Below are 25358 nucleotides of genomic sequence, written 5' to 3'. Positions count from 1 at the left end.
TTATTTGCATGAAACAACCTTTAATACATAACTGTACAGAAACATACAAGTGGTGACACAAAACAGACGGCGGGGGACGGGTCACATTCCAGTAATAATAAATGAAAACGATACAAAGCAAACAGTTTAATAACATAGAAAACACAGCCTCTGCTATGCAGCTACAAACTAGCAGCACGGACTCCGCTGTCTGGAGAGCAGCATCATCGCCTCTTCATCCCACTCAGTACGACCATGCACTATACATGGCGGCCACATGTCCGTTATCTGTACTATATATCTAGGCCAAGGTACAATATGAAGATGGGAACGGAGAAAACATCAGACCTTTAAAGCGATATCTCTGTATTGCTTACCCAATATGGATAATAGGGTCGTACAGACACCATAAAGCAAGAACAGCGGTGTTGAGATCTGACTCTGGCTGCCATGATATGAGCTAGGGTTACGTTATGTTGCCTAGAATGGCGTCCGATTTCCATATAGCTAAACTGGTTGGCAAGTTATCAGGATTAGTAGTATTCCTATGGCACAAGGTAGAAGTGGTCATTATCACTTGTCCATGTAGAGGGTTAAAAATACAAAACAGCTGTGTGTCCACCATAAAGTAGATCGGTCTCTTATGATGGACAACAGATAATTCACTCATTTTTCACATTTTTTATGAAGTCATATTTCTTTAAAAATAAAGGCTTAAGTGCAATTTTTAGAATCTGATTTTTGTGTTTTATTTTTTTATCAATAGATTTATGTGCTGTAACAACGAATGTAGATAAAAAGACTCGAGTAGGCAGGTTGGATGGATGACCGTGTGTGAAAATGCTGATGCTGCACATTTAGCAGAATATCTTGCTGGTAGGAAAAACACCCTTGAACTGATTTAGCAGGAGAAGCCTACAAGGGACAGGAAAGGAAAAGGGAGGTACGCCAAATAGACAGGCGGCATTCTAGTTATATACAGCCACTAGACTTCGTTTGCTATACTGGCAGGTACCCATGTGATAAAATCACTTAATGGTTGACTATGACTGGCCTTCCTGGGGAAATGAAGTCTGATCTGAATAAATACCATTATAAATGAATTAGAAAAAATTGCACAGAAATAAAGATGAATCATGGCATCTATGGACAGGTTCAAGAAAACGGTTTATAGGATGCAGCTACTATAGGTCTAGTTCACATTGAAGTCTTAACAACCATGACATTCAGTGGGAGACAGATGCATATCACACACTGGACAGCAGCGTTTCTGCATCACCACTCAATCCAGTCGAATATAGTAAAGACTCGACAAACAGAAAACCTTACTGCCAACACTAATTTTGGGATTTCTCCCATTTGGCACAGACTGTTGGATGCATTGCTTCAGTTATTGCTCTAATTATAGATATCTTGCGCTTCGGCCCCGGTTTCAGGTTATATGGCGAGTTAAGGCAGCAAACAGTATAGCGGCCACCTGCTGGCAAAGCCATCTGTTCCGGCCTCATCTCGCTGGCTCATGCTGCATAGCCATCCTTCAAACCAGGCTACGTCCCAGCAGTCGGCACAGCAAGTGCCCAGAGAAAGTTGTTGGCACATATAGTCTGATCTGTAATCCATATGTCATACTGTTCACACTGCATTGACCACTGCCGGCGAAGCAAGGGACTGCGAGCGCGCACACTTCTTTATGTCTGCGCCACTTTCATTATCTGCACGCTCCAAAGACAGACGCTTCATTTTGTTGTCCAGCAAAGGCAAAGCTCTGGGTTTAATGATGTTACTGCTGCTGTTGTTATTTATTTTGTCCTGGGCTTTGTTCTCCGATCCTTCTGCCCGACTGCCTTTAAAGAAATCACAGAACAAATAAAATCCAGTTTCAGCAATACATGTCGCTGTCACACTGTACACAGCTTATATGATATTAAAAGCATCCACTTTCTTAGTTAACTAGGCCCCAATTAAATATTTATCTAAATATCTATATATAAAATTCAACTTCAGTTTTGCTTGAGGTGCTGCATTCTATATGATTGATACTATGGAAGAGATTGGACATTTGCTGTTTGTGTGTAATTTATATTATACACACACCAAGCAAATGTCCAATTTGTTCAATAGTATCAATCACATAGAATGCAGCACAATGTCAGAACACCCAATCCCCCACCGATCAGTTGTTCTAGGTACCGACAGAGGCTGGAACTGCTTAGTTACAGAGCTGATCCATCTAACGATAGTGGCCGCGCCCGGGTACTGCACATCTGCCCCCTATTCAAATCAATAGGGGGTGGATGTGAAGTACCTGGCCACTACCACTAGACGGAGCAGCTCCATAACAGAGCAGTTCTGGGCGTCGCTGGCACCTACAACAGCTGATCGACGTGTCGCACCCCAACTAATCACACATTAATGGGCTATCCTAAAGATACGTTATCAATGTTGATGTAGTGGACAACCTTTAACTGTTTAAAAGGAATAATAATAATAAATTTTATTTCTATAGCGCCGACATATTCCGAAGCACTTTACATTTCGGAGGGAATTTGAACAGACATTACAGCATAACAATAATCACATAGATTATAACAAATACCAAGAGGAATGAGGGCCCTGCTCGCAAGCTTACAGTCTATGAGGAAAAAAAGGGAGACACGAAAGGTGGGTGGTAACAGTTGCCCTGATTGTATGGACCAGCCATAATGTTAAGTGTGTATCCGTACAGATACAGAGGGCTAATGGATGCATAAAGCATGTGGAAACATGATGCGGGGAACCTGGTTATGGTAAAACCTTTGGCTGTGCCACACAGGGATAGATTAGGTTAATGTGTTGAGGCGGTAGGTCAGTCTGAATAAATGCGTTTTCAGGGCACGCTTAAAATTGTGGGGATTGGGGACTAATCGTGTTGACCTGGGAAGTGCATTCCAAAGAATTGGCGCAGCACGTGTAAAGTCTTGGAGACGGGAGTGGGAGGTTCTGATTATTGAGGATACTAACCTCAAGTCATCAGCAGAACGGAGGGCGCGGGTAGGGTGGTATACTGAAACAAGGGTGGAGATGTAGGGTGGCGCTGAGCCATGGAGGGCTTTGTAGGTCAGGGTAATAAGTTTATACTGAACTCTGGAGTGGATGGGTAGCCAGTGTAATGACCGGCACAAGGTAGAGGCATCGGTGTAACGATTGGTGAGGAATATGATCCTGGCTGCAGCATTCAAGACAGATTGGAGAGTGGAGAGTTTGGTAAGAGGGAGACCGATTAGAAGAGAGTTACAATAGTCGAGACGAGAATGAATAAGAGAAACAGTAAGAGTTTTTGCAGACTCAAAAGTAAGAAAAGGTCAAATTCTAGAAATGTTTTTGAGGTGCAGATGACAAGAGCGAGCCAGTGATCGAATGTGGGGGGCAAAGGAAAGCTCGGAATCAAGTATGTAGGTCTAAGGCTCTGTATCCCAAGAACAAGTCTCAAAACAGCTATAAAGACATGTTACATAATCAACACAGAATTTTAAAGCTAAAATTGCCAGTGATAAAAGTTTAACATTAAATACCATCCTGATTGAACACAGCTTGGTTTGTAGCTAAAAAGGCCTCTCTTGCTATGTTGATGAAGGTAAAGGCAACCCCAACCGCTGGGAGTAAGTTTTCCTCATCTTAAGAAAGAAAGGAAACAAATCCCCCACATCCTTAAGGGCGCACTGACAACCTATATGCAGTATTCTAGTAATACCTTGTAATAATTATTACACTAAAACAAAAGTATCGGGGCACTTTTAAACTTGACATGGACCATCAGTGTCATAAGAATTTCACAGTGTTCTATTAAAAGAGGTTTCCAGAACCAAATCTATATAACGGTCTGGGTTATGTGGCCTTGTACAGTTTTCAGTTAGTCACAGCTATATGTAACTGATTAGGGTTAGATATTTACCACCCTCCATGCATTCTATGTCTTATTGTGTGGAATTGTGCTACTATGATATGCTTTTTAATAGGTGTTTTGTATAAATAAAATTATTTTTGGATCTATTTGCTCCTTCGCTGTTTCTCTTTTGGTATTATGATTTAAATCTATATTATGTCGAGAGCAAAGACTTGGCGAATCATACAGAGTATGTCTAATCTCATTGGTTCTCATAAAATTCATGTCCTGCCCCCACAGATCCAGCCCCAAGGATCGGATCACCACCAGTACATTGAAGACTCTGGCGGCATGGGCATCTAGCTGGATCCACAAACGTTTTAATCCCAAATGTAGAAGTAGTCCAGCAACGCAGAGATAATCCCACAAAACTATTCGTATTGATATTTTATTTTACCCATGAAGCAATAAAAGTTTTCAGTTTTGCATGGAGTGTTTTCTGTTGTGAGTTCATTTTTCGGTCCACCAGTTGGGAGTTCTCCTTCCAGGCTCCCTCTGGTGGTAACTGGAGGTAGTGAGGCTGATTTAATCAGTAGAAATCTGCCACCTGACAATGAGGATGACGACTGGACCTCAGGAATCTCAGACTGGACTTAAGACAGCCGACACCCTAGTCTGGTGCTGGTGATTCCTTCTGGCTTGTCAGGTCTTGGTTTTCAGCTGTGTTCCAGTCATCTAAAGCTAAGTTTTTCTGCTAATGTTCACACTTGATTTTGTTGGTCTATTCAGTTTTTTGTGTTGTCAGCCAGCCCCGGCTGGGGCTGTGCTAAATTTCCACTCTTATTTATCTGTATTTGCCAATTTGCTTTTTGTCCCTTATTAGATTGGCCTCTTTTTGCTCTGTCTCAGAATATTTCAGAGTGCTGATATAGTGTGAGAAGTCTAGTGACTTCAGGGTTAATTTTGCTATCAGAAGTGTTGGACTTTATATTTGTAGGGTTTTTTGCAGATTGCAGACAGTGTCTTTCCTTTCCTATCCTTTCTAGTTAGTTTGGGCCCCATCGTTTGCTCAGCCTATTTTCCTGCCTGTGTTTGTGCTTTCATCTTGTTTCACCGTCAATACATGTGTGGGGGCTGTCTTTCCTTTGGGGTCTGCTCTAGGGCAGTTTTCCCCTTTTCTTGCTTCAGGCTTATTTAGTCCTCCGGCTGTGACGAAGTGTCTAGGACCATCGTAGGTACGCTCCACGGCTGCTGCTAGTTGTGTGGTTAGGATCAGGGATCTGCAATCTGCATAGTTACCAACCTCTCTGGTTTTCTGAGACTTAGCTTGTTTTGTATTTTTCTCCTCGGTGACCCATTCATAACAGTTTTCCCTTCCTTTTCTAGCTCTCACACGGTTCATTCATGTTTTTTCCCCCCCCGATTTCCTTGATGATGAGTTTTGCATCATAAGTGCTGTAACCACACCGCCCACCGGATCCATGGCACAACGGCAGCCAACAGACCCACTGACGGTATCTGACAGTGATGCCTTAGAGCTAGCCAGAATTTTACTTCCCAATATGATGAGCCATTTTTGCTACTGGTACATTGGTTGGGACATATTAATAAATAGAACTTAAGATATGAATGATTTTTACCAAGGGTGATCCTGTATCTTTTTATTGCCCCCAATGTATTTCCAATGAAAAGTACAACTATAGACTATCTGATAATAGCATCTGTTAATGACAATGACAGAGCAGTCCTCCAATACATACTGAGCTCGTTACTTAGAGGGAGTGTTATTAAAAAAATGACCTATTGTTTAAATAGATTTTTTTTTTCCAAAATTATTTATGAAAAATTGTTGGTAATGTTTTTATTTTTCATATTCCGTTCTGTATTTATATATTGTCCACTGGCTCTAGTCTAGACTTAAACTTCCTATTATTTCAGGAAATCCACTTGTTAGTTTGCAGCATGGTAAAATATAATGAGCTTGTGTGTGTGTAATAGTAAATGGAGAGGAAGCAGCTGGAGCGGTGACATTACCTGCTGTGACTTGCTATCTCTGTGTATAGAAGCATTACTTACTGACATTAGACATTTTGAGAAGTATTCTGTAAAGAACAGGAAGAGCCTAACACAGCCCCAGTGGCCAGTGTGAAAAAATGCAAGATATTTTTTTTTCTTTTTTAAATATAATTTGTAATATGAAAACTAAAAAAAAAAAAAAAAAAAAAAAAAATTGCCAACAAATGTTAAAGAGACATCCAACATTAAAAAAATGGATTAAAAAAAAAAAGGTCATTTTGCAACGTTACATTGCCTTTAATCTGCCTTAAGTTTTATTGACTAATATAATGAATATTATTGACTAATACTTACCTCTTTCCACATCACACTCGGGTGAGGACGCTCCACTGCATTCACTTCGGGGGCCAAGGACCGGCGATATGAGTCCAAACTCAGAAAGAGACATCGGGCTGGACAAATCTAAGCTGCCAGGTCGGTTTGCAGGAGGAAAAGGACTCAGAACTTCTGAGGGACTCGTTGGGCCAGAGCTAAAGCTTGATAGCGACTGAGTCTCAGAGTCTTCTTCAGAAACCAAACTACTGAAATTGTCATCTTCAAAAACCTCAGAAGTCACTGCCAAAAAAGAAAAAGAAATGCTAAGTGCATGCTGCCAAAGAATTGTCAAATGTCTATTACAAATTTGCATACTTAAAAGCAACGCTCCATCCTGGAACACTTTAGGAGTTATTCTTTATTATACACAGATCAGAGCTATATGTACAGGAGACTAACACAAACCTTGGGGATCACAATTCAGGCAAACATACTTCAGTTACTACTAGTGATAAGTAGAGTTGAGCGATACCGTCCGATACTTCAAATATCGGATCGGAATGGATCGGCCGATCTTTAAAAAAAAGTATCGGTATCGCCGATGCCGGAAGTCCCATTCAAGTCTATGAGACTTCCGGTATCGGAATTGGAAAAACCCTTTCCTGCCCTTGTACAGCCTCTCGGGGGGTCTGTACGGGCCTTCCGGGGGTCTCTGCCGGCCTGCCGGGGGTCTGTGCCGGCCTGCCGGTGGGCTGTGTGCACTGCCCGGGGTCTGTGCACCCTGTGGGGGTCTGTACCGGCCTGCCGGGGGGCTGTGCTGATGTCCGGGGGTCTGTGCAGGCATCGTCCGATGGGACTACAAGTCCCATCGGGCGATGCCTGCTACCATGACAGTGATTGACACATTAGCCAATGATGGGACAGTAGTAGTCCCATCATCCGGCTAATGTGTTAAATGTAAACAAAAAAAAAAAAAATACATGCTACATGCATGCTACATGCATGCTACATACAATACATTCATAGACATACAGTACATATAACATAGAGTAACATACTTACCAATACTTGTCACATTGTTCCCCGAAGCCATTGTCGTCTACGGAATAAATATTAACATAACAAACCACAAAAATACTCACCCATGATCCGAAGCAGTCCACGAGTGTGTCCCACGACGATCTTGGGTAGAGAACTGCAGCATCAGCTGATGCTGCCGCTCTCTACGGGCTGCAGGAATCCAATGACGGAAGGTAGGTATCCTTCCGCACTGTATTCCTCCGCCACTTAAAAAAAAAAAATCCCTAGTCTCACTTTATGGTAAAAGCTGTGTGGGAAATTCCCACACAGCTTTTACCATAAAGTGAGACTAGGGACTTTTTTTTTTTTTTTTTAAGTGGCGGAGGAATACAGTGCGGAAGGATACCTACCTTCCGTCATTGGATTCCTGCAGCCCGTAGAGAGCGGCAGCATCAGCTGATGCTGCAGTTCTCTACCCAAGATCGTCGTGGGACACACTCGTGGACTGCTTCGGATCATGGGTGAGTATTTTTGTGGTTTGTTATGTTAATATTTATTCCGTAGAAGACAATGGCTTCAGGGAACAATGTGACAAGTATTGGTAAGTATGTTACTCTGTTATATGTACTGTATGTCTATGTATGTATTGTATGAATGTATTGCATGTAGCATGCATGTAGCATATATGTGGTATGTATGTAGCATGTAGTATGTATGTAGTATGCATGTAGTATGCATGTAGTATGTAGTATGTATGTAGTATGCATGTAGTATGTATGTAGCATGCATGTATGTAGCATGCATGTAGCATATATGTGGTATGTATGTAGCATGTAGTATGTATGTAGCATGCATGTATGTAGTATGTATGTAGTATGCATGTATGTAGCATATATGTGGTATGCATGTAGCATGCATGCATGTAGCATGCATGTAGGTAGCATGTATGTATGTAGGTAGCATGTATGTATGTAGGTAGCATGTATGTATGTAGGTAGCATGTATGTATGTATGTAGGTAGCATGTATGTATGTATGTAGGTAGCATGTATGTATGTATGTAGGTAGCATGTATGTATGTAGGTAGCATGTATGTATGTAGGTAGCATGTATGTAGGTAGCATGTATGTAGGTAGCATGTATGTAGGTAGTATGTATGTAGGTAGTATGTATGTAGTATGCATGTAGCATGTATGTAGCATGTATGTAGCATGTATGTATGTAGCATGTATGTATGTAGCATGTATGTAGCATGTATGTATGTAGCATGTATGTATGTAGCATGTATGTATGTAGCATGTATGTATGTAGCATGTATGTATGTAGCATGTATGTATGTAGCATGTATGTATGTAGCATGTATGTATGTAGCATGTATGTATGTAGCATGTATGTATGTAGCATGTATGTATGTAGCATGTATGTATGTAGCATGTATGTATGTAGCATGTATGTATGTAGCATGTATGTATGTAGCATGTATGTATGTAGCATGTATGTATGTAGCATGTATGTATGTAGCATGTATGTATGTAGCATGTATGTAGTATATATGTAGTATGTATGTAGCATGTATGTAGTATATATGTAGTATGTATGTAGCATGCATGTAGTATGTATGCAGTATATATATATTTTTTTATTTTTTTTTTTAAACATTTAACACATTAGCCGGATGATGGGACTACTACTGTCCCATCATTGGCTAATGTGTCAATCACTGTCATGGTAGCAGGCATCGCCAGATGGGACTTGTAGTCCCATCGGACGATGCCTGCACAGACCCCCGGACATCAGCACAGACCCCCGGCAGGCCGGTACAGACCCCCACAGGGTGCACAGACCCCGGGCAGTCCACACAGCCCCCCGGCTGGCCGGCACAGCCCCCCGGCAGGCCGGCAGAGACCCCCGGCAGGCCGGCAGAGACCCCCGGCAGGCCCGAAATGACGGCGCATCATGATGCGCACACACTGCGCATCATGATGACGTCATTTCGGCTGTCAATCAACTTTGAACTTCCGATTCCGATGCCCGATATTGAAAAAATATCGGATGTCGGTATCGGAATGCTCAACACTAGTGATAAGGTGTTCTCCGAGCATGGTTGTGTGCTGCTAACCGCGTGTATTCGGTGGCAAAAATTAAGAGTCCACCACATCAAAACCCTGTCATAGGCAGCCCATTCTCCAGACCTGAACCCCATTGAAAAACACTGGAATGTAATCATGAGGATGATGGATAGTCACAAGCCATCAAACAAAGAACTGCTTACATTTTTGAACCAGAAGCAGTGTGAAAGACTGGTGGAAAGCATGCCAAGACGCATGAAAGCTGTTTTTAAAAATCATGGTTATTCCACAAAATATGGATTTCTGAACTCTTCCTGAGTTAAAAAAATTAGTATTGTTGTTTGTAAACAATTATGAACTTGTTTTCTTTGAGTTATTTGAGGTCTGCAAGCACTTTTTGTTTTGTTTTTTTTTTTATTTTGACCATTTTTCTTTGTCAGAAAAAAAAAAACCAAATTTATTGCTTGGAAATTCGGAGACATGTCAAGTTTATAGACTAAAATAATTTACATTTTACTCGAAAGTATACCTATAAAGAGAAAAATCAGACAAACTGAACACTTGAAAGCGGTCTCTTAATTTTTGCCAGAGCTGTATGTTCGAGACCCCGCCGCTGTTAGACAGCCGCAAAACATGCAGCCACAGGGACTCGTGTCTCCGCAGCTGCACATCTCGCGGCTGTTCAACAGCCGCAACAGATGCAGGGATAGCCTGTTTGTTAAGCAATCCCTGCATGTGCCTCAGCTGTCAAACAGCCATGAAACATGCACACACAGGGACTCAAACATATTTTTCTAGCACGCCGAAGACAGTCAGCACAAGAGCATGCTCCAATAACACCGTAGCTGAGCATGTTCACTCACTCACTTTGAAAACGGAAAAAGCTATATAAAGGAGAGATTCAGTTTAATTGTCTTTGAATAGGAGATTTGTATGAAGACATTTAAAGTACTGTCACACTTAGCGATGTACCAGCGATCCCGACCAGCGATATGACGCGGTCAGGATCGCTGGTACATTGCTAAGTGGTCGCTAGTGAGCCGCCACACAGGCAGATCTCACCAGCGACATCGCTGGGGACGGGGGTCGCTACTTACCTGTCACACTAGGCGATCCTGACGTCCTCCCGCCCGGCTCCACACTCGTCACTCGTCTCTCCACAGGAAGCGCCGCAGGAAGCTGACGAGAAACAGTCGAGGACGTTCTCGCGCGATCAGCGATAACCAGCGGGGGAGCGGTCGTAGGCAAGTATCAGACACAGCGATATCGCTAGCAATATCGCTATAACGTCACAAGTTATAGCGATATCGCTTAGTGTGACAGGCCCTTTAGACTAGAAAATCCGACTAAAGTTTGGGTATCTTATTGTCCGCATCTCTAAGAGCAGTATTTTTGTGTCTTGTTGTTGTTTGTGTCTTTGTACATGTGCATTTTTAATAGGGACTATAGTCCTTTTTAATAAGTTTTGAAATAAGTAGATTAGTTTTATCTTGATAGTTTATACATCACTGGTCCGCTGCTATACATATATAAAAGGTATTCAGCTACCTAGTAGATGTGTATATAAAAAGCTATTTAGCTACCTAGTAGCTGTATATATAAAAGGTATTCAGCTACCTAGTTGACGTGTATATAAAAAGGTATTCATCTACCTAGTAGCTGTATATAGAAAATGTATTCAGCTACGTAGTCAACGACTATCTTAAGAAAACTGAGCAGAGTGATCAGGAGAAGAGTTATGTGGCGCTTTCCTATCAGAGCTAACACTTTTTGGGGCAAATTTAGGTCACTGTATTAAAGAAAAAATAGAAAAGAAAAACAAATCTGCCCCTCCGGATTTATCATCATTCCATGGAACAAAAACATTTCACAGAAACAGGTCTCTCATTTCAGCCAAATCGAATTATAATTACACAGAAAAAAAAAGCCCTTTGGATTCTTCTTGCTCAGATAAACATTTTCTGCAGAGAATGAATGTCTGTATGGAAACCTTATGTCAGAAAGTGGACAAAAGGCGCAAAGTGCTCTCCAGAATAACTACATCCTACGCCAGTAAACAAGCAGACAATGTCACGCAGGCAACAAGGACGGCTCTTTCCTGTGCGGCAGAACACTTGACTTGCTTCTGTCAGGTCATCTCCTTCCACTGTGACTACAGGATGCCGCGATTTGGCGACAGTCAGAAGATGCTGATTTTATTTACGTAGCGCAGTCGGGCGGCTTAGCTTGGGGGCAAAAACCTGTATATATTCAAGTTCTGTATAGACCATCTTCTGAAATGAGTTACAAGTCCAGCCTTGAACTCCATTCTGTTCTGTCTTTCAGCCATAACCAAAATTCTATGCCATCACAAAAAACATATCATTGGATAGTCAGAGTCCAACTCTATTCACATCTGTGTATTAGAAAGAGAAACCACAGAGCAGCGATGGATCCAAAACAAGAGGAGCACCGGAGAGACCCAATTCACTTACAATGGAAAATACCAGATTCGGCTTAGGGGTCTGACCTCCATCTGGGCCATGTCTGTTGTCCACTCTGGATCCTTATTTATGGGATCATTCTTGCGTCTGACTCCCTCTAGGTAATATATAGCGACACAAAGTCTAAATTAGGGCCTTCATGGGAGGTTTTCCTAACTATATGGGCCCCTCCCTAGGCTTTTTGTGATTACCAGTTATTTTACTGGTGATCCAGGTCATCTCCCTCTATTATTACCTTTCCCACTAGGGGGATTTTACCTTCACCAGGCATCTTTAGTGGTTGATTTGGGATTTAGGATATTATGTAGATGGATTCATATCCGTTTTGCCTCATGAGCCACTAGGAGAGGGTTTTCTTGGTAATAGTTATTGCACATCATTTTTGCATTATTAATGGGTAAATTGTTTTGAGTGGATACAGCTATTTAGTTTTTAATTGTGTTTTAATTAATTTTGTGTGCCAATAAATCTGATGTTTATTAATTTTGTACATTGTTTTGGTGCGCATAATTCCAGTAGTGCTTTTCTTATTCGTTGATGGCCTCCATCTGCAACACATGATGAAGATGTGAAAAGAGTCCAAGGTGATCATATTTTCAGGAGCCAACAGTAGGGTTAAAAGCTTGCAGCATAAAACTGATACAATGAAATCAATTATGAAACATCGCAGTAATCAAAAACTCCTACAACTGCTGCCATCAGAAGAATTGTTTGACTTCAGTATCATGCTTCTATTCATTCAGACACAGATATAGAGCTTTGCATCAGTCATGTCACGCTCTGACCTCTACAAACAAGTAGTAAGAATTTCATCAGCATATGACGTTGGACCCCAAAAATGACATGGTGATAATGAACCGTGGTTACCTTGCAAGCACCTGTGTGAAATCTTTTTATACCGCTATCATGTCATGGTTTGCCATAATGGCTGTCACTATGCTTCTTGTAAAGTTTGTCACCTAGCCATCTACAGGTATACAAGTTTTGATTGTCAGTAGAGGTGGGCAAAGTAGTATAGTCACTGTAAGCAGCCATTAGCTTAAGAAAAAAATTATATATATATATATGGTCAAAGTTATGAGATTTGTGTGCTCAGATAACTTTGACCAAGGTTTCAGACCTTAATTAGCCTGTTAGGGTTAAGGCTTGTTCACCATCATCGTTAGGAAAGGTCGGGTGATGCAAATTTCCCAGCTTTATAAAAACCCAGCCTTTCTAGCTTTTTACCAAAACAGAAGCCATGGGTTCTTCTAAGCATTTGCCTAGCACTCTGAAAATGAAAATGTGGTGGCTCATAAAGCAGGAGGAAGCTATAAGAAGTTTTTAAGTTGCCCTTTCCTCATTTCGAACTGTAATTAAGAAATGGCAATTAACAGAACACATCAAAATCCACAATAAACTACCTCAAAAAATGCAAGCTGAATGTTTCACAATGGCCCTCACAGTCCTATGATCTAAATATCGTTGAAAATCTGTGACTATACCTCAAAATGACAGTGCATGCAAGACAACCCAGGAGTCTCACAGAACTGGAGGAATTTTCCAAAGGAAAAATGGATGAAAAGCCCTCAAAACAGGAATTGAAAGACTTTTGGCTGGCTACAAAAAGCATTTATAAGCTGTGATACTTGAAAAAAAAGGGGATGCTACAAGGTACTAACCAAGCAGGGTGCCCAAACTTTGTCATCGGCCCTTTTTTTTTTGTAATTTAAAAAAAAATGTAAAATATGAACTTTTTTGCCTAAAACAGAAAAGAAAATGTATCATCTTTAAATTTAGTCATTTTAGAGATCATTTCAACTTGCTTAACTGTTCACAATAACAGGAATTTTGACAAAGGGTGCCCAAACTACCTCGTTATATATTTTATACAGTAAGAAAGTCAGGTGTGCTTGGGTGTTAAATACTTGCACTACAGGCTCTGACTATCTGGACCTGGATAGCTATGAACTGAACCAGGCCATGTGTTGACTGGTCAGTCGGATGGGGAGGTAGAGCAGAGTGGGTTGTGTTGGAGCTGGAGAGCGACAAGCCAGAAGAGAAGAGCACCAAACCGCAAGCATCACTGGTTGCTATGAACGATAAACAATATTCCGTTTTTGAGATAAAAACCCTGTGGTTTTGTATTCCAAGTGGCTGCCTGAGAACATGAACAATTAGAATACATGCACACATTCTTTTATAATCACACATGCAGAAATAGAAAAGATGGAAAAAGGAAAAAAAAAAGTCTTACTGGAAATTGTGTCCGATTCCAGCTTACATGCTGAGAGATCTTCCACTGAATTGTTGCCTTCAGCACCAACCCCACGTCCTCTGGGGCCCATAGCTGAAGATCGCCTCCGTTCATGTATCTCATCAGAAATCATTTCAAGATTCTTCAGAGCAGTCTTGTATTCACCTTTTGCCAGGGAAAGCTTGGCTTGAAGGTCATCAACTGTTTTCTTCAGTAGCTGAAGATGGATGATAAGTCATTACTGATAAAGCATTCCACAACTTATACCGCAGCGTAGGCGCGAATAATGGTGTAGATTGATGTTTGCTAAGCAACAGCCTAATAGATAATGGCTAGAGGAGCAGTACTGCACATTTTCTCCCAGATTAATGAGGGTCACTCTACATATCCAGGTGTCTAATTTTGGGAACCATTTTCTTTGAGTATAGCTTGTCAATGCAAACCCTGCCAATATGTGTAGGTCACACTCCCGTAATGAGAACCAAAGCGCCTCTCTTGGGAACGATTACTAATCTAGATCACATGCATTCTCGGCAAAGAGAGGACATCAATGTAATGTATCTTTTTCGTATATAGAAAAAAAAAATTACATTAAAAAGGGTTTTGTTTTTGTTATAAAACTTCAAATACCCTGCTCCCTTTAGCACAGACATAAAAGGTAAAGAGGACGTAACCGCCCCATGGAAAGTTCTTGTATATAAAACCCTTTCTCAAATACATTATATGAAAAAGCAAAAACAATTCCTGTCTAGTTTAGTGATACAAGCTCTGGTCTTTAGAAAAATCAAGAAACTAGAGTCTGCCGTCTCGGGATTGCCATCATCTTACGATTTTGAAAGCTGGGAGATACGGTTATGAGTGTGCAGCATGTCAACACAGGGAAGATCTCTGCCATCTTACTTCATGTTGGATGGAGTAAAATAAAGAAAAAAAACACAAGATGGACTCCTGTATATTTGTGTTTCATCAATATAAGTAGATTTGTCGTTTTTCAACCCTAAAACTGTGAAACTACAAGCAGCGATTCCATAAATCATAAGTGAGTCTCAGATCAACCCTCTACAGGCAGTTGCCTTTCTTGCCAACCCTTTAGATGCAGCCATGTCTTCCACTTGTAGGTTAAACCTTTAAAAGTACACTATGTGGAGAAAAGTATTGGAAACTCTTGATCACCAAATTCAGGTTTTTCATTCACCACCTTTGCTTAAGATGTATGAAATCCAGCACCTAGCCATGCAGTCTGCCCGTCAAATTTAGTGAGCCCTTTACAACAACCCAGGTTGTGTGTGTGATCCTGTAATAGGACGCCACCATTGTATCAAGTCCGTTCTTGAAATTTCTTCCTTCCTAAATATGCCACCACGTTCCCAGAAGAGTGAAAGCCGTTTTAGCTGCAATGGGGGAAACCAACTCAATACTAATGTCAACGGATTTGAAATATAAACTTTACTGGATTCTTTATGGGTTCCGTGCGATGCTTGACAAATTATACAAAGACTAATGCATTAAAGGATCCATCCTTATTCTCTTTCCCAACGCGTTTCGAAGTAAAAAAAACTTCTTCCTCAGGGTGTGTCATCAGGTATGTTTCGGTGGTCACTTGTCTGACCTTTGGACGTGCAGCAGCTGACTTAATTCCATGTGATTTATCTCTCCTACATCAGGTGAATAGAATATATATATATTTCTTTTGCCTTAACCATCGGATAAGACCCTATTTGCGCTGTTTTAAGTTCCTCTAGTGCAATATATTGAACGGATTTGAAATGGGATGGCATAAAAGGGTCTCAACATTGCTGTTCACGTCCTCCTTTATCTGGGCTGTATCATAGGGACATTTTAGGACATGACAGAAAAACACCAATATTCTATATGGAGTAAGGCTCTGGCTACTGTCGGGAACATTTTCTCCAAATTTCCCCTAATTCACTGTGTCCATTGGGATACATTGGAGAATTAATTCACTTTGGTGGTGCATCACTTTAAGCAAATTTATAAAATATATAAATATGAGGAATATGCTGATTTTCCCATTGTGTTCTATGGACCAGTGTCTTGTCGAAATGGAGAAACAGGTGAACTCATCTGCTGAGTCCCAACCAGATCGGAGGACAAGCCCACATTTACTGTTCAGAGAAAACATCAGATTTACTAATTATATGAATTTGGCAGAAGTGTTACAATTACATTTTTTTAATCATATTTTGTGTATTTCTAAGAACTGATAGGTCCTCATTAAGCAATAAGATCCCGGCTGCCTGTACTAAGGTGTATATACAGTGTGTGGACACCAATCACAATGACCAACACCTGCATGCGTTTCGCCAGAGACAGAGGCTATGCTGAAACACGCGTTGTAGTGTTTGGCGACAAATGTTAGTGTCCACACAAATACAGCTATGAAGAGAGTGTTTATTTTATTACTTTCTGTAGCAATTGTTCTAAGGTCTAACCCAGTAGCAAGGGGTAACCGTACACAGTTACAGTACATAATTAGGACCAGTCCTATGACCAGATCTCTGCCTAAACGGGTTTCCTACAGGGTTCTAATTAAACAGTTATGTACGAACCTCAAGCTGCAGGTAATACTTTGCCTTCATTTCAAAATAGGGTCTGTACAGGAAAAATAAAAAGAAATATTGGTTATCACAATGACTCGAAGAAAAAGGCAGACAATTCAGAAATCGTGGGCGGCAGAGAATCCTACCGCAAGTCAGCAGTCGTCTAACAGTAAACCATGAGGAGAGAACCATGATCAAAAGAATATGCGCTCCACAAAGATGTCCTTGCTCTGAACTAACAGGCAGAAACATCTCCACACAGAATCCTGAAATCACACAGAAGGCGATATATACTTACATTACTGGGAATTTCAGATTTAAACGTTTCGGATCTTTGGACAAAATATATTAAAAAGGACATCTTTGACATTGAAAAGAATATTTTTACATATGTTAGTGGACATCACGTTAATAAAATTATACTGAGTTTCAGTTTATAATCTTTTTTCTTAAACAATGTTTTTATTAAAGTTTTCAAGGTAACAAATATAAAACATACATTCATATAGTGTAAGTCATTTCCATATGACATTTTGAACATTGTATAACAGTACAATATAATATGATACTATTTTCCATCATGTATCAAAAACAAGGACACTTAAGATGAATGTAATCAACAATAAACAAATCAAACCAATAGGCAAATGTAGAAATACCGGCGGGCATCTGGGAAAATAAAGTTTTGAGCATAATATAAATGAAAGAAAGAAAAAAAAAAAGTTCAGGATATGAAAGTATCTTCTATTTTAGATTTAAGTTCTATCCATTTATTCCATCTATCTCCAAATAGTTTTATCGATAGATTATTAATATAATGAATTTTTTCATATGTGTAATGTTTATCGACCAACATAATCAATGTAACAACATCAGGTGGTTGCATGTTGTTCCAACCTTTCGCTATTAGATACACTGCAGACATTAGAATATGAGCGACCAGAAATTTTTCTTTTTTAAACCTATAGATTCCAATGAACAACAAGGCTAGAGCTGGGTGTGGGTGGACACGCCAATTACATATAATCGAGATTAATTGAAAAACCTTGAGCCAATATACTTTTAAGATAGGACATCCCCAAAACACATGAAGCAAGTCAGCTTGTGATCCACAACCGCGCCAGCATAGTCCAGACCCCCCTCCTCCAAAATATCTGAGTCTATTCGGAGTGAGATAATATCTATGGACCAGCTTATAATGAGTCTCAAGAATATTCAGACATTTTGTGGCTTTTGCCGCTATTTTGAATGATGTTGTCCATTGGGGAATTTGTATTTGTTTCTGTAGAGTGGTTTCCCACTTTTCAAAACATCCTTTATTGGAAAAGGTGTATTTGTTGGTTAGAATATTGTATAAGGGTTTCAAGAAACTCTTGTGACTGGGAGGTGTGTTGATTAAAAAATTGTAAATAGTGTGATTAATCATGACCACTCCACGGAAGTTTTTCTTATAATTACTATACTCCTCTTTGAGCAGGAGATATGTCATGTACTCAGTATTGGGGACTCCAAATTTGGTTTTAACCAGTTCAAAAGGTATGACTATTGTTGTCAAGTAAATCATCAACATAACTGATGGAGAATTTTGTCCAGCTGTCAAACAATGGTCTCAAAGAGATTCTGACAGGCGACAAAAAAGGAATTCTCAACTGTCTAATCGAATGAGAGTAAGCATTAAACTTCCTCCTGCACAAATGTGACCAACAAATCATAGAAGCTTTAAGTATTGGGTTCTCTATATTTGTAATCTCTTTCCTGTGCAGGAGAAAACTATAGACCCATATCCCTTTTGAATGCAGACATTAAAATTTATGCAAAAATATTAGCGGAGAGGGTGCAGGATGTTATTCCTTGCCTTGTACATCCCGATCAGGTGGGTTTTGTAAAACAGACAAACCTCTGACAGTTCTAGAAGCGTTCTGCACCACTTACATTTATGCAATAAGAAAAAAATTCCCAGTCTGTTTATAGCCCTTGATGCCGAGAAGGCTTTCGATCGTGTCAATTGGGCTTATGCCTTCGCAGTACTTGAAAGGATGGGTTTTGGTGAGGAGATGATGAACGGAATTCGAGCTCTTTATTCCCGGCCGTCTGCCTCTGTACTGGTCAATAGTACCATGTCTGAAAAATTCTTTATAACAAATGGGACAAGACAGGGTTGCCCCCTGTCCCCAATTATTTTCATTCTGAGTCTGGAGCCACTGGCTCAAATGATAAGGGACTCGGATAGAATAAGGGGTATCCGGCTGGGAGATTCAGAGCATAAAATAAATCTATATGCGGATGACATCATCCTCACATTGTCAGACCCGGTGGCCTCCCTGAGGCAGACTTGGGACATCATAAACCTGTTTGGATCGGTTTCATATTACAAGCTTAACATAAAGAAAACTAATGTATTGTCATTCTTTATTCGAGCACCCATTAAACAGCAATTAAGAGACAGGTACCCTTTCAATTGGGACTGTACTAAGATCCCATATCTCGGAATATGGCTCACAGGTAATCTTGCACACATGGGCGAGGTAAACACTGAATGTCTTTTGCAGTCGCTCGAGCTCAAGCTGGGAGAACTATCAAAGACCCCGGCCACTTGGATGGGTAGAATAGTTCTGTATAAAATATTCTGCCTCCCAAAGGTATTGTTTTTCTATAGAAATGTACCTCTACCTCTCTCAATGCAATCTACACAGAAACTCACCTATCAAATGAATAAATTTATATGGAACAACCAAAAATCTAGAGTGAGGAAACATACTCTGCTCAAATCCAATGAAAACGGGGGGATAGCCCTCCCAGACCTGAAGGCATATTACTTCGCTACTATGGCTGAGCTAACAAAAATGTGGTTTACGGGGCAGACCGGGACGGGATGGCCAGAAATTGAGAGAAATCTGATGCCTAACAAAGAGCCACTCTTATACATGTCTTATTTATAATCTTTTTTCCTTCATTCATTTTCATACCCCTAGATATGCCGTTTGCAGCCTAATCCATGTTTCAGGTTTTTCACTTAAGGAAGTGACTCTCCCAGTAATACAGGCTGGATGAGAGGAGTCTGGGCATTCACAGTGCTGAGGTTTTCAGAATAGATGAATTTTTATGCTGAAATTTTCCTCTTTATGCGCTTTCCAACATGGTATAATCTTTTCCCCTCTTTTAGATACCGTCTCTCTGCACCCTGAGCAGAATGGTGCTCAAAAGGAAGCATTTTTGCAATTTATAGCCTAATAATATCTGAAGAATGGCTCTAAATTTTAACACTTAGTTACATCTCATTGCCTAAGAGACCGACCACCTCTGCCGTCTAGCTTGTAAACACTGCCCTGAAGCTGCCCTAGACTAGAAGGTAGGTAACCATGCACTCCAGTGATCCTAGACAGCTTGAAAACAGATCTTACAAGCTCAGTAGAAATGAGCTTGTAAGCGTTGCCCACGTTCTGAAGTCTACCAGCGGTGGTCGATCTTCAAGTCAATGAGCTGTAAACAAACGAAAGTCTTAGTTACTCACCGGTTAACGGTATTTTTCGGAGTCCATGACAGCACCACCTGAGAGAGGGGATCCGCCCTTTAGGAACAGGAAACCTACAGATACAAAAAGGGTGGCACCTCTCCCACGCATCAGTTGGATTACAGAGCACAAGAGGACTTCCAAGGTTAATGCATGATTTATGTACAGTATTCTTTACAATTATAAACTTTTACCACCAGTGAGCATATACAAGAAATAGACGTGCACACCCCAATTAAACTAAAGGGAGGGAATATACGGGTGCGGTCATGGACTCCGAAAAATACCGTTAACCGGTGAGTAACTAAGACTTTATTCGGTCGTCCATGACAGCACCACCTGAGAGATTTACAGAGAGTAATATCAGCTTTAGGGAGGGACTACAGCCTGCAGCACCCTTATACCAAAAGAGAGGTCTGTGGAAGCACCCAGGTCTAGCCTATAATGACTATAAAAGGTGCTCGGAGAGGACCAAGTAGCCGCCTTACATATCTGGTCAATGGAGACTTCTGATCTTTTGGCCCATGAGGTCGCCATGGCTCTGGTGGAATGCGCCCTCAGCTTCCCGGGTGGCGACCTGCCCTTTGAGGTGTATGCTATTGAAATCGCCTCTCTAATCCATCTGGCTAGTGTATTTTTTGATGCTCTACAACCTTTTCTGGGGCCTTGATGAGAGATAAATAGGGCATTATCTTTCTTCCAGGGATCGGTGACTGTCAGATATTCTATGAGGCCTCTCCCGACATCCAGGGTGTGTAGTTTCTTTTCCTTCTCGTTAGTTGGATTAGGGAGGAAGGATGGAAGAACTATTTCCTGTGTCCTATGGAAACTAGAAACTACCTTCGGTAAGTATGCTGGATCAGGTCTCAGTATTACCCTATCCTCTTTGAACTGTAAATAAGGAGGACACCTAGATAAAGCATGGATATCGCTTATTCTGCGGGCTGATGTTAGAGCTACCAGGAAGGCTACCTTGAGGGACAGGTTTTTTAGGGAAGCCGACGAGATAGGTTCGAATGGGGTCTCTGTCATAGCAGTGAGGACTAGGTTCAAGTCCCACGGCATGAACCTATCCTTCATTATTGGCCTGGATCTACCTGCCGCCTTAATGAACCTGCTTACCCAATAATTACCAGCGATGTTACAGCTAAACAGAGCCCCAAGGCTGACACTTGTACTTTAAGGGTACTGGTAGAGAGCCCCATGTCCAGACCTTTTTGTAGGAACTCTAATATCTGCATTATAGGCACTGAATCCCCAGCAACTACTCCTGAGTTTTGAAGGAATTTCTTCCAAATTCTGACATAAATTTTTGTGGTAATGATTTTTCTACTCTTAAGTAGGGTGTTAATTAGGTCTGCGGAGAAGCCCTTATTTTCTAATAATGACCGTTCAAACTCCACGCCGTCAGATGAAGGCCAGCCACCTGAGGATGGAAGACTGGGCCCTGGGACAGGAGATCCGGGATGTCCGGCAGAACCCAAGGATCGGACACCGACATGGTCCTGAGGCATGAGAACCATGATCTCCTGGGCCAAAATGGAGCGATGACTATAACCCTCGCTCTGTCTTTCCTGATTTTCCTCATCACCAGGGGTAGAAGAGATAGGGGAGGGAAGGCATAGGCTAGTTTGAAGTCCCACTTTATCAGGAAGGCATCTACCGCCAGAGGATTCTCTCTGGGATTTAGGGAGCAGAATTGTTTCAATTGCCTGTTGTCTCTGGTGGCGAAGAGGTCTACCACTGGATATCCCCACTTTTGAACAATCAGATTGAATATGGAGGTGTTTAGGGACCATTCCCCTTGCTTTAGCTGATTGCGGCTTAAAAAGTCTGCCGTGATGTTGTCTCTTATTTTTATATGCAACGCTGTTAAAGATAGAAAGTATTGTTCTGCTAGATGGAACAACCGCTCTGCTACAATCATCAGGGGTCTGGAACGGGTCCCGCCTTGGTGATTGATATATGCCACGGCGACCTGATTGTCGGAGAACACTCGCACGTGATGGCCCTGTAGATACACAAGGAGCTTTTTAGCCGCCTGCTCTACTGCTGTCAATTCTTTTAGGTTAGATGACATTCCTAACTGATCATGTTGCCATTGGTCCTGGACTAATATTTCACCCATATGAGCTCCCCAACCGTAAGGACTAGCATCCGTGGTGACTATGCGGGTTACGTTATACTCCCAGGGCACCCCTTTAGACAAGTTATCCTTGTCTAACCACCAATCTAGGGACTCCCTTGTGTTACGGGACAAGGTTAGCTGGCCCTCCAAGTAACCCCCAAGGACTTTTTGATGTAATAAGACCTCGCTCTGTAGTTTCCTTGCATGAAACTGGGCCCACTGGACTGCCGGGATACAGGCCGAAAGAGAGCCTAGAAGGGACATGGCTTTCCTGAGGGACATGGTGGGGTTATTGGAGGCGTTCAGGATCTGATAATGGAGGCGAACAAGCTTCTCCGGAGGCAGACGGCATTCCTGTTTTTCAGAATCCAGGGTTAGGCCCAAGAATTGTTGGACTTTCATTGGTTGCAACCGAGACTTCTTGACGTTCAGCAACCATCCTAACCGTTCTAGGCCAGACATTGACTTTTGTAGCTGTTGTAAACAATGATTCGCTGTTTTACCTACAATAAGAAAATCGTCCAGGTAGGGGATCACCAGAATGTTCGATTCACGTAGATGGGCCATGACCTCCGCTATTACTTTAGTAAACACTCGGGGAGCGACAGCCACTCCAAAGGGGAGGGCCGCATATTGGAAATGTCGAATTGACCCATCCAACTGAACCGCCACTCTGAGAAACCGCTGATGGCCTGCATGGATGGGTATATGGTAGTATGCATCTTTTAGATCTAACACCACCATAAAGCAGTTTTGGAACAGCAATTTTATTGCAGATTTAATTGTTTCCATTTTAAAAGGACGTATGACCAAAAACTTGTTGAGGGCCTTAAGGTTTATTATTGTCCTAAAGGAGCTGTCTGGTTTGCGGACCAGGAACAGAGGGGAGTAGAATCCCTTCCCCCATTCTCCCTCTGGAACCTCTATCAGGACTTTCTTGGCGCACAGGTCATGAACCTCGGCCTCCAGGGCAGCTTGTTCTGAAGCAGACGACCTGAGTGGGGTGATTTTAAATTGATCAAGGGGAACCCTAGAAAACTCTAGTCGTAGTCCCACGGCTATTATCCCCAATATCCAGCTGCTATTAGAGATCAGAGACCAGGATGGGTAGAAGGCAGCGAGTCTCCCTCCTACCGGGGCAACTAGTCATTGGGGCAGCTTTTTCGTATCCCGAGCTGGACCTTCCTGGCGCCCCCCTCCAAACATGAATCCTGTACCTTTCCTTTTTTTCTCCTACCATCTGCCCTGATCTCTGGACGGCCTTCTCCGGAAAAAACCTTTCCTGGTAAAGGGACGTCTGTACGAGGGGTTCGGGAGACTGGGAAATTTCTTTTTGTCATCTCCAGCTTTCTCTAACAATTCGTCCAAGACGGGGCCGAATAGTTACTCCCCCTCGCAGGGAATGGAACAGAGACGGGACCGGGCTTGAATATCTCCTGGCCAACATTTTAGCCAGAGCGCTCTTCGCGCTGCATTAGATAGACCCGCGGCTTTAGCCGCCATTCTTGCAGAGTCTGCAGAAGCATCGGCTAAAAACGCCGCGGCATTCTGAATGATCGGCAAACTTTTCCGAATAGATGATCTTGAAGCTCCGTCTTTTAGCTCGGAATCCAGCTGATCTAGCCAGACCATCATGGATCTGGCTGTACAGGTGGCAGCTACCGCTGGTCTTAACGCGCCTGCTGACATCTCCCATGTCCCTTTAAGAAAAGAATCCGCTTTTTTATCTAGTGGATCTTTCAAGGAGGCCATATCGTCAAATGGTATGGCGGATTTTTTAGATGCTTTGGCTACTGCTGCGTCTAGTTTCGGGGCTTTATCCCATCTGTTTACTACCGGGTTATCAAAGGGGTATCTCCGCTTAAAGGCTGGTGGCATGGAGCCCCTTTTTTCCGGTCTCTTCCATTCTCTGTCAATTAGGTTCTGAACCTTATCGTTCAATGGAAAAGCTCTGCGTTTTTTGGGGTCTAGACCCCCGAACATTATGTCCTGTGCTGAGAGTTCCTGTTTTTTGTCCGCTACCCCCATGGTGGACCGTATTGCTTTCACTAATCTGTCCATCTGGTCTAAGGGGAAGCAGAACCGGCTAGAGTCTTCATCCGAGGAAGACGACGAGGAGGCCGAGGAGTCCGAGGAATTATCGCCTTTCCTAGGGGTGACTGAGGTCTCCGAGCCTGAACCACTCGCCTCTCTTCTCCTAGAAGGTTCTCTTTGAGGTAAGACTTTCATTTCTGCCCTGATCATCTCTCTCAGGTTCGAAGTGAAGTCAGGTGTCTCTTCCGCTACCTGCATAAACGGGGGAGAGTATAAGGGCCTGACAATCTACCCCTGGACTCCCTGTCTTTATTAACCCCTACCGTTTGCCGAATGCATGGTTGGCATAATTTTTTAGGGTGGCCATCTGGTAGGGGGGGGAACTACAGAGGGCACATTCCCTGTGCTTCTGTTTTCCCGTAGCCTTTTTCCCCTGAAAAAAAAAACATAAGGGAACACTGCATCAGGGTACATTCACGGAGATCTCTTACCCATGCAGATGAAGCAGGTACCGGATCACGGAGGGAGGCAGGGGGGTCCTTTCTGGAGGAACTTTAGCGGCTCTGGTCGCTAGTCCGTCTCTGTATTTTCTGCTGGCCACTCGCATGCGGTTTTGTCGTGGCCTGTTTCTGCGGGCGCTCCTGCGCCTCGTCCTGCTGGTCTAAGGGGGCTTCCGTTGTATCCATTGCTGGGGCCTTCAGAAGCACCCCAGCGGCATCCCCATCTGCCTTATATGGCCTCCTGGTGTCCGGGTCAGCAAGTATCCTGCCATAGCACCACCCACCCAGTTTTTCGTGCTCCCTCCCCCATGCTCCGACCCCCTCGCCTTACCCGGGTCGCCGCGCGACCCCCGGACGGGCATGCACCCGCGGCGCGCGCCGGAGGCCGGCCGGCATCCGACTTCCGGTATCGGCGCTATCGCTCCGCCGCTTCCGCCGCGTCACTTCCGCCGCTCATCAGAGCCCTGCGGGAGCGCGCGTGAAGGGGCCGCGCAGCGCCTCCTGCCCGGAATGCCCCACTGCCCCCCTGCGCACGCCGCCATGAGCCCGCCAGGGGCCAGCACTGACCGGGAGGACCGGGCCTGGGGAAGCGCAGCAGGACCGGGGCATACATACCAGGTGCTGGCGTTCGGAGACGGCATCCAC

At 42.6% G+C, this 25358-nt stretch overlaps 1 protein-coding gene across 1 annotated transcript in view; it reads right to left on the bottom strand.

Moving 5' to 3' along the window:
- SH3BP5 (SH3 domain binding protein 5) overlaps positions 1 to 25358 on the bottom strand; it is a 108730-nt gene continuing 83372 nt past the window's right edge. The window contains exons 6-9 of the mRNA XM_073569214.1: positions 16550 to 16592; positions 13980 to 14196; positions 6212 to 6472; positions 1 to 1823 (exon numbers count right to left, since the gene is read on the bottom strand). Coding sequence (XP_073425315.1) covers positions 1612 to 1823; positions 6212 to 6472; positions 13980 to 14196; positions 16550 to 16592 — 733 coding nt within the window. The 3' untranslated portion in view covers positions 1 to 1611. The remainder of the gene's footprint in view (positions 1824 to 6211; positions 6473 to 13979; positions 14197 to 16549; positions 16593 to 25358) is intronic.

This window comes from Dendrobates tinctorius, unplaced genomic scaffold (genome assembly GCF_039654945.1).
Source record: "Dendrobates tinctorius isolate UK_male_01 unplaced genomic scaffold, ASM3965494v1 ptg000005l, whole genome shotgun sequence".
Classification (NCBI taxonomy): domain Eukaryota; kingdom Metazoa; phylum Chordata; class Amphibia; order Anura; family Dendrobatidae; genus Dendrobates; species Dendrobates tinctorius.
This window is presented reverse-complemented; position numbering and strand designations above follow the sequence as displayed.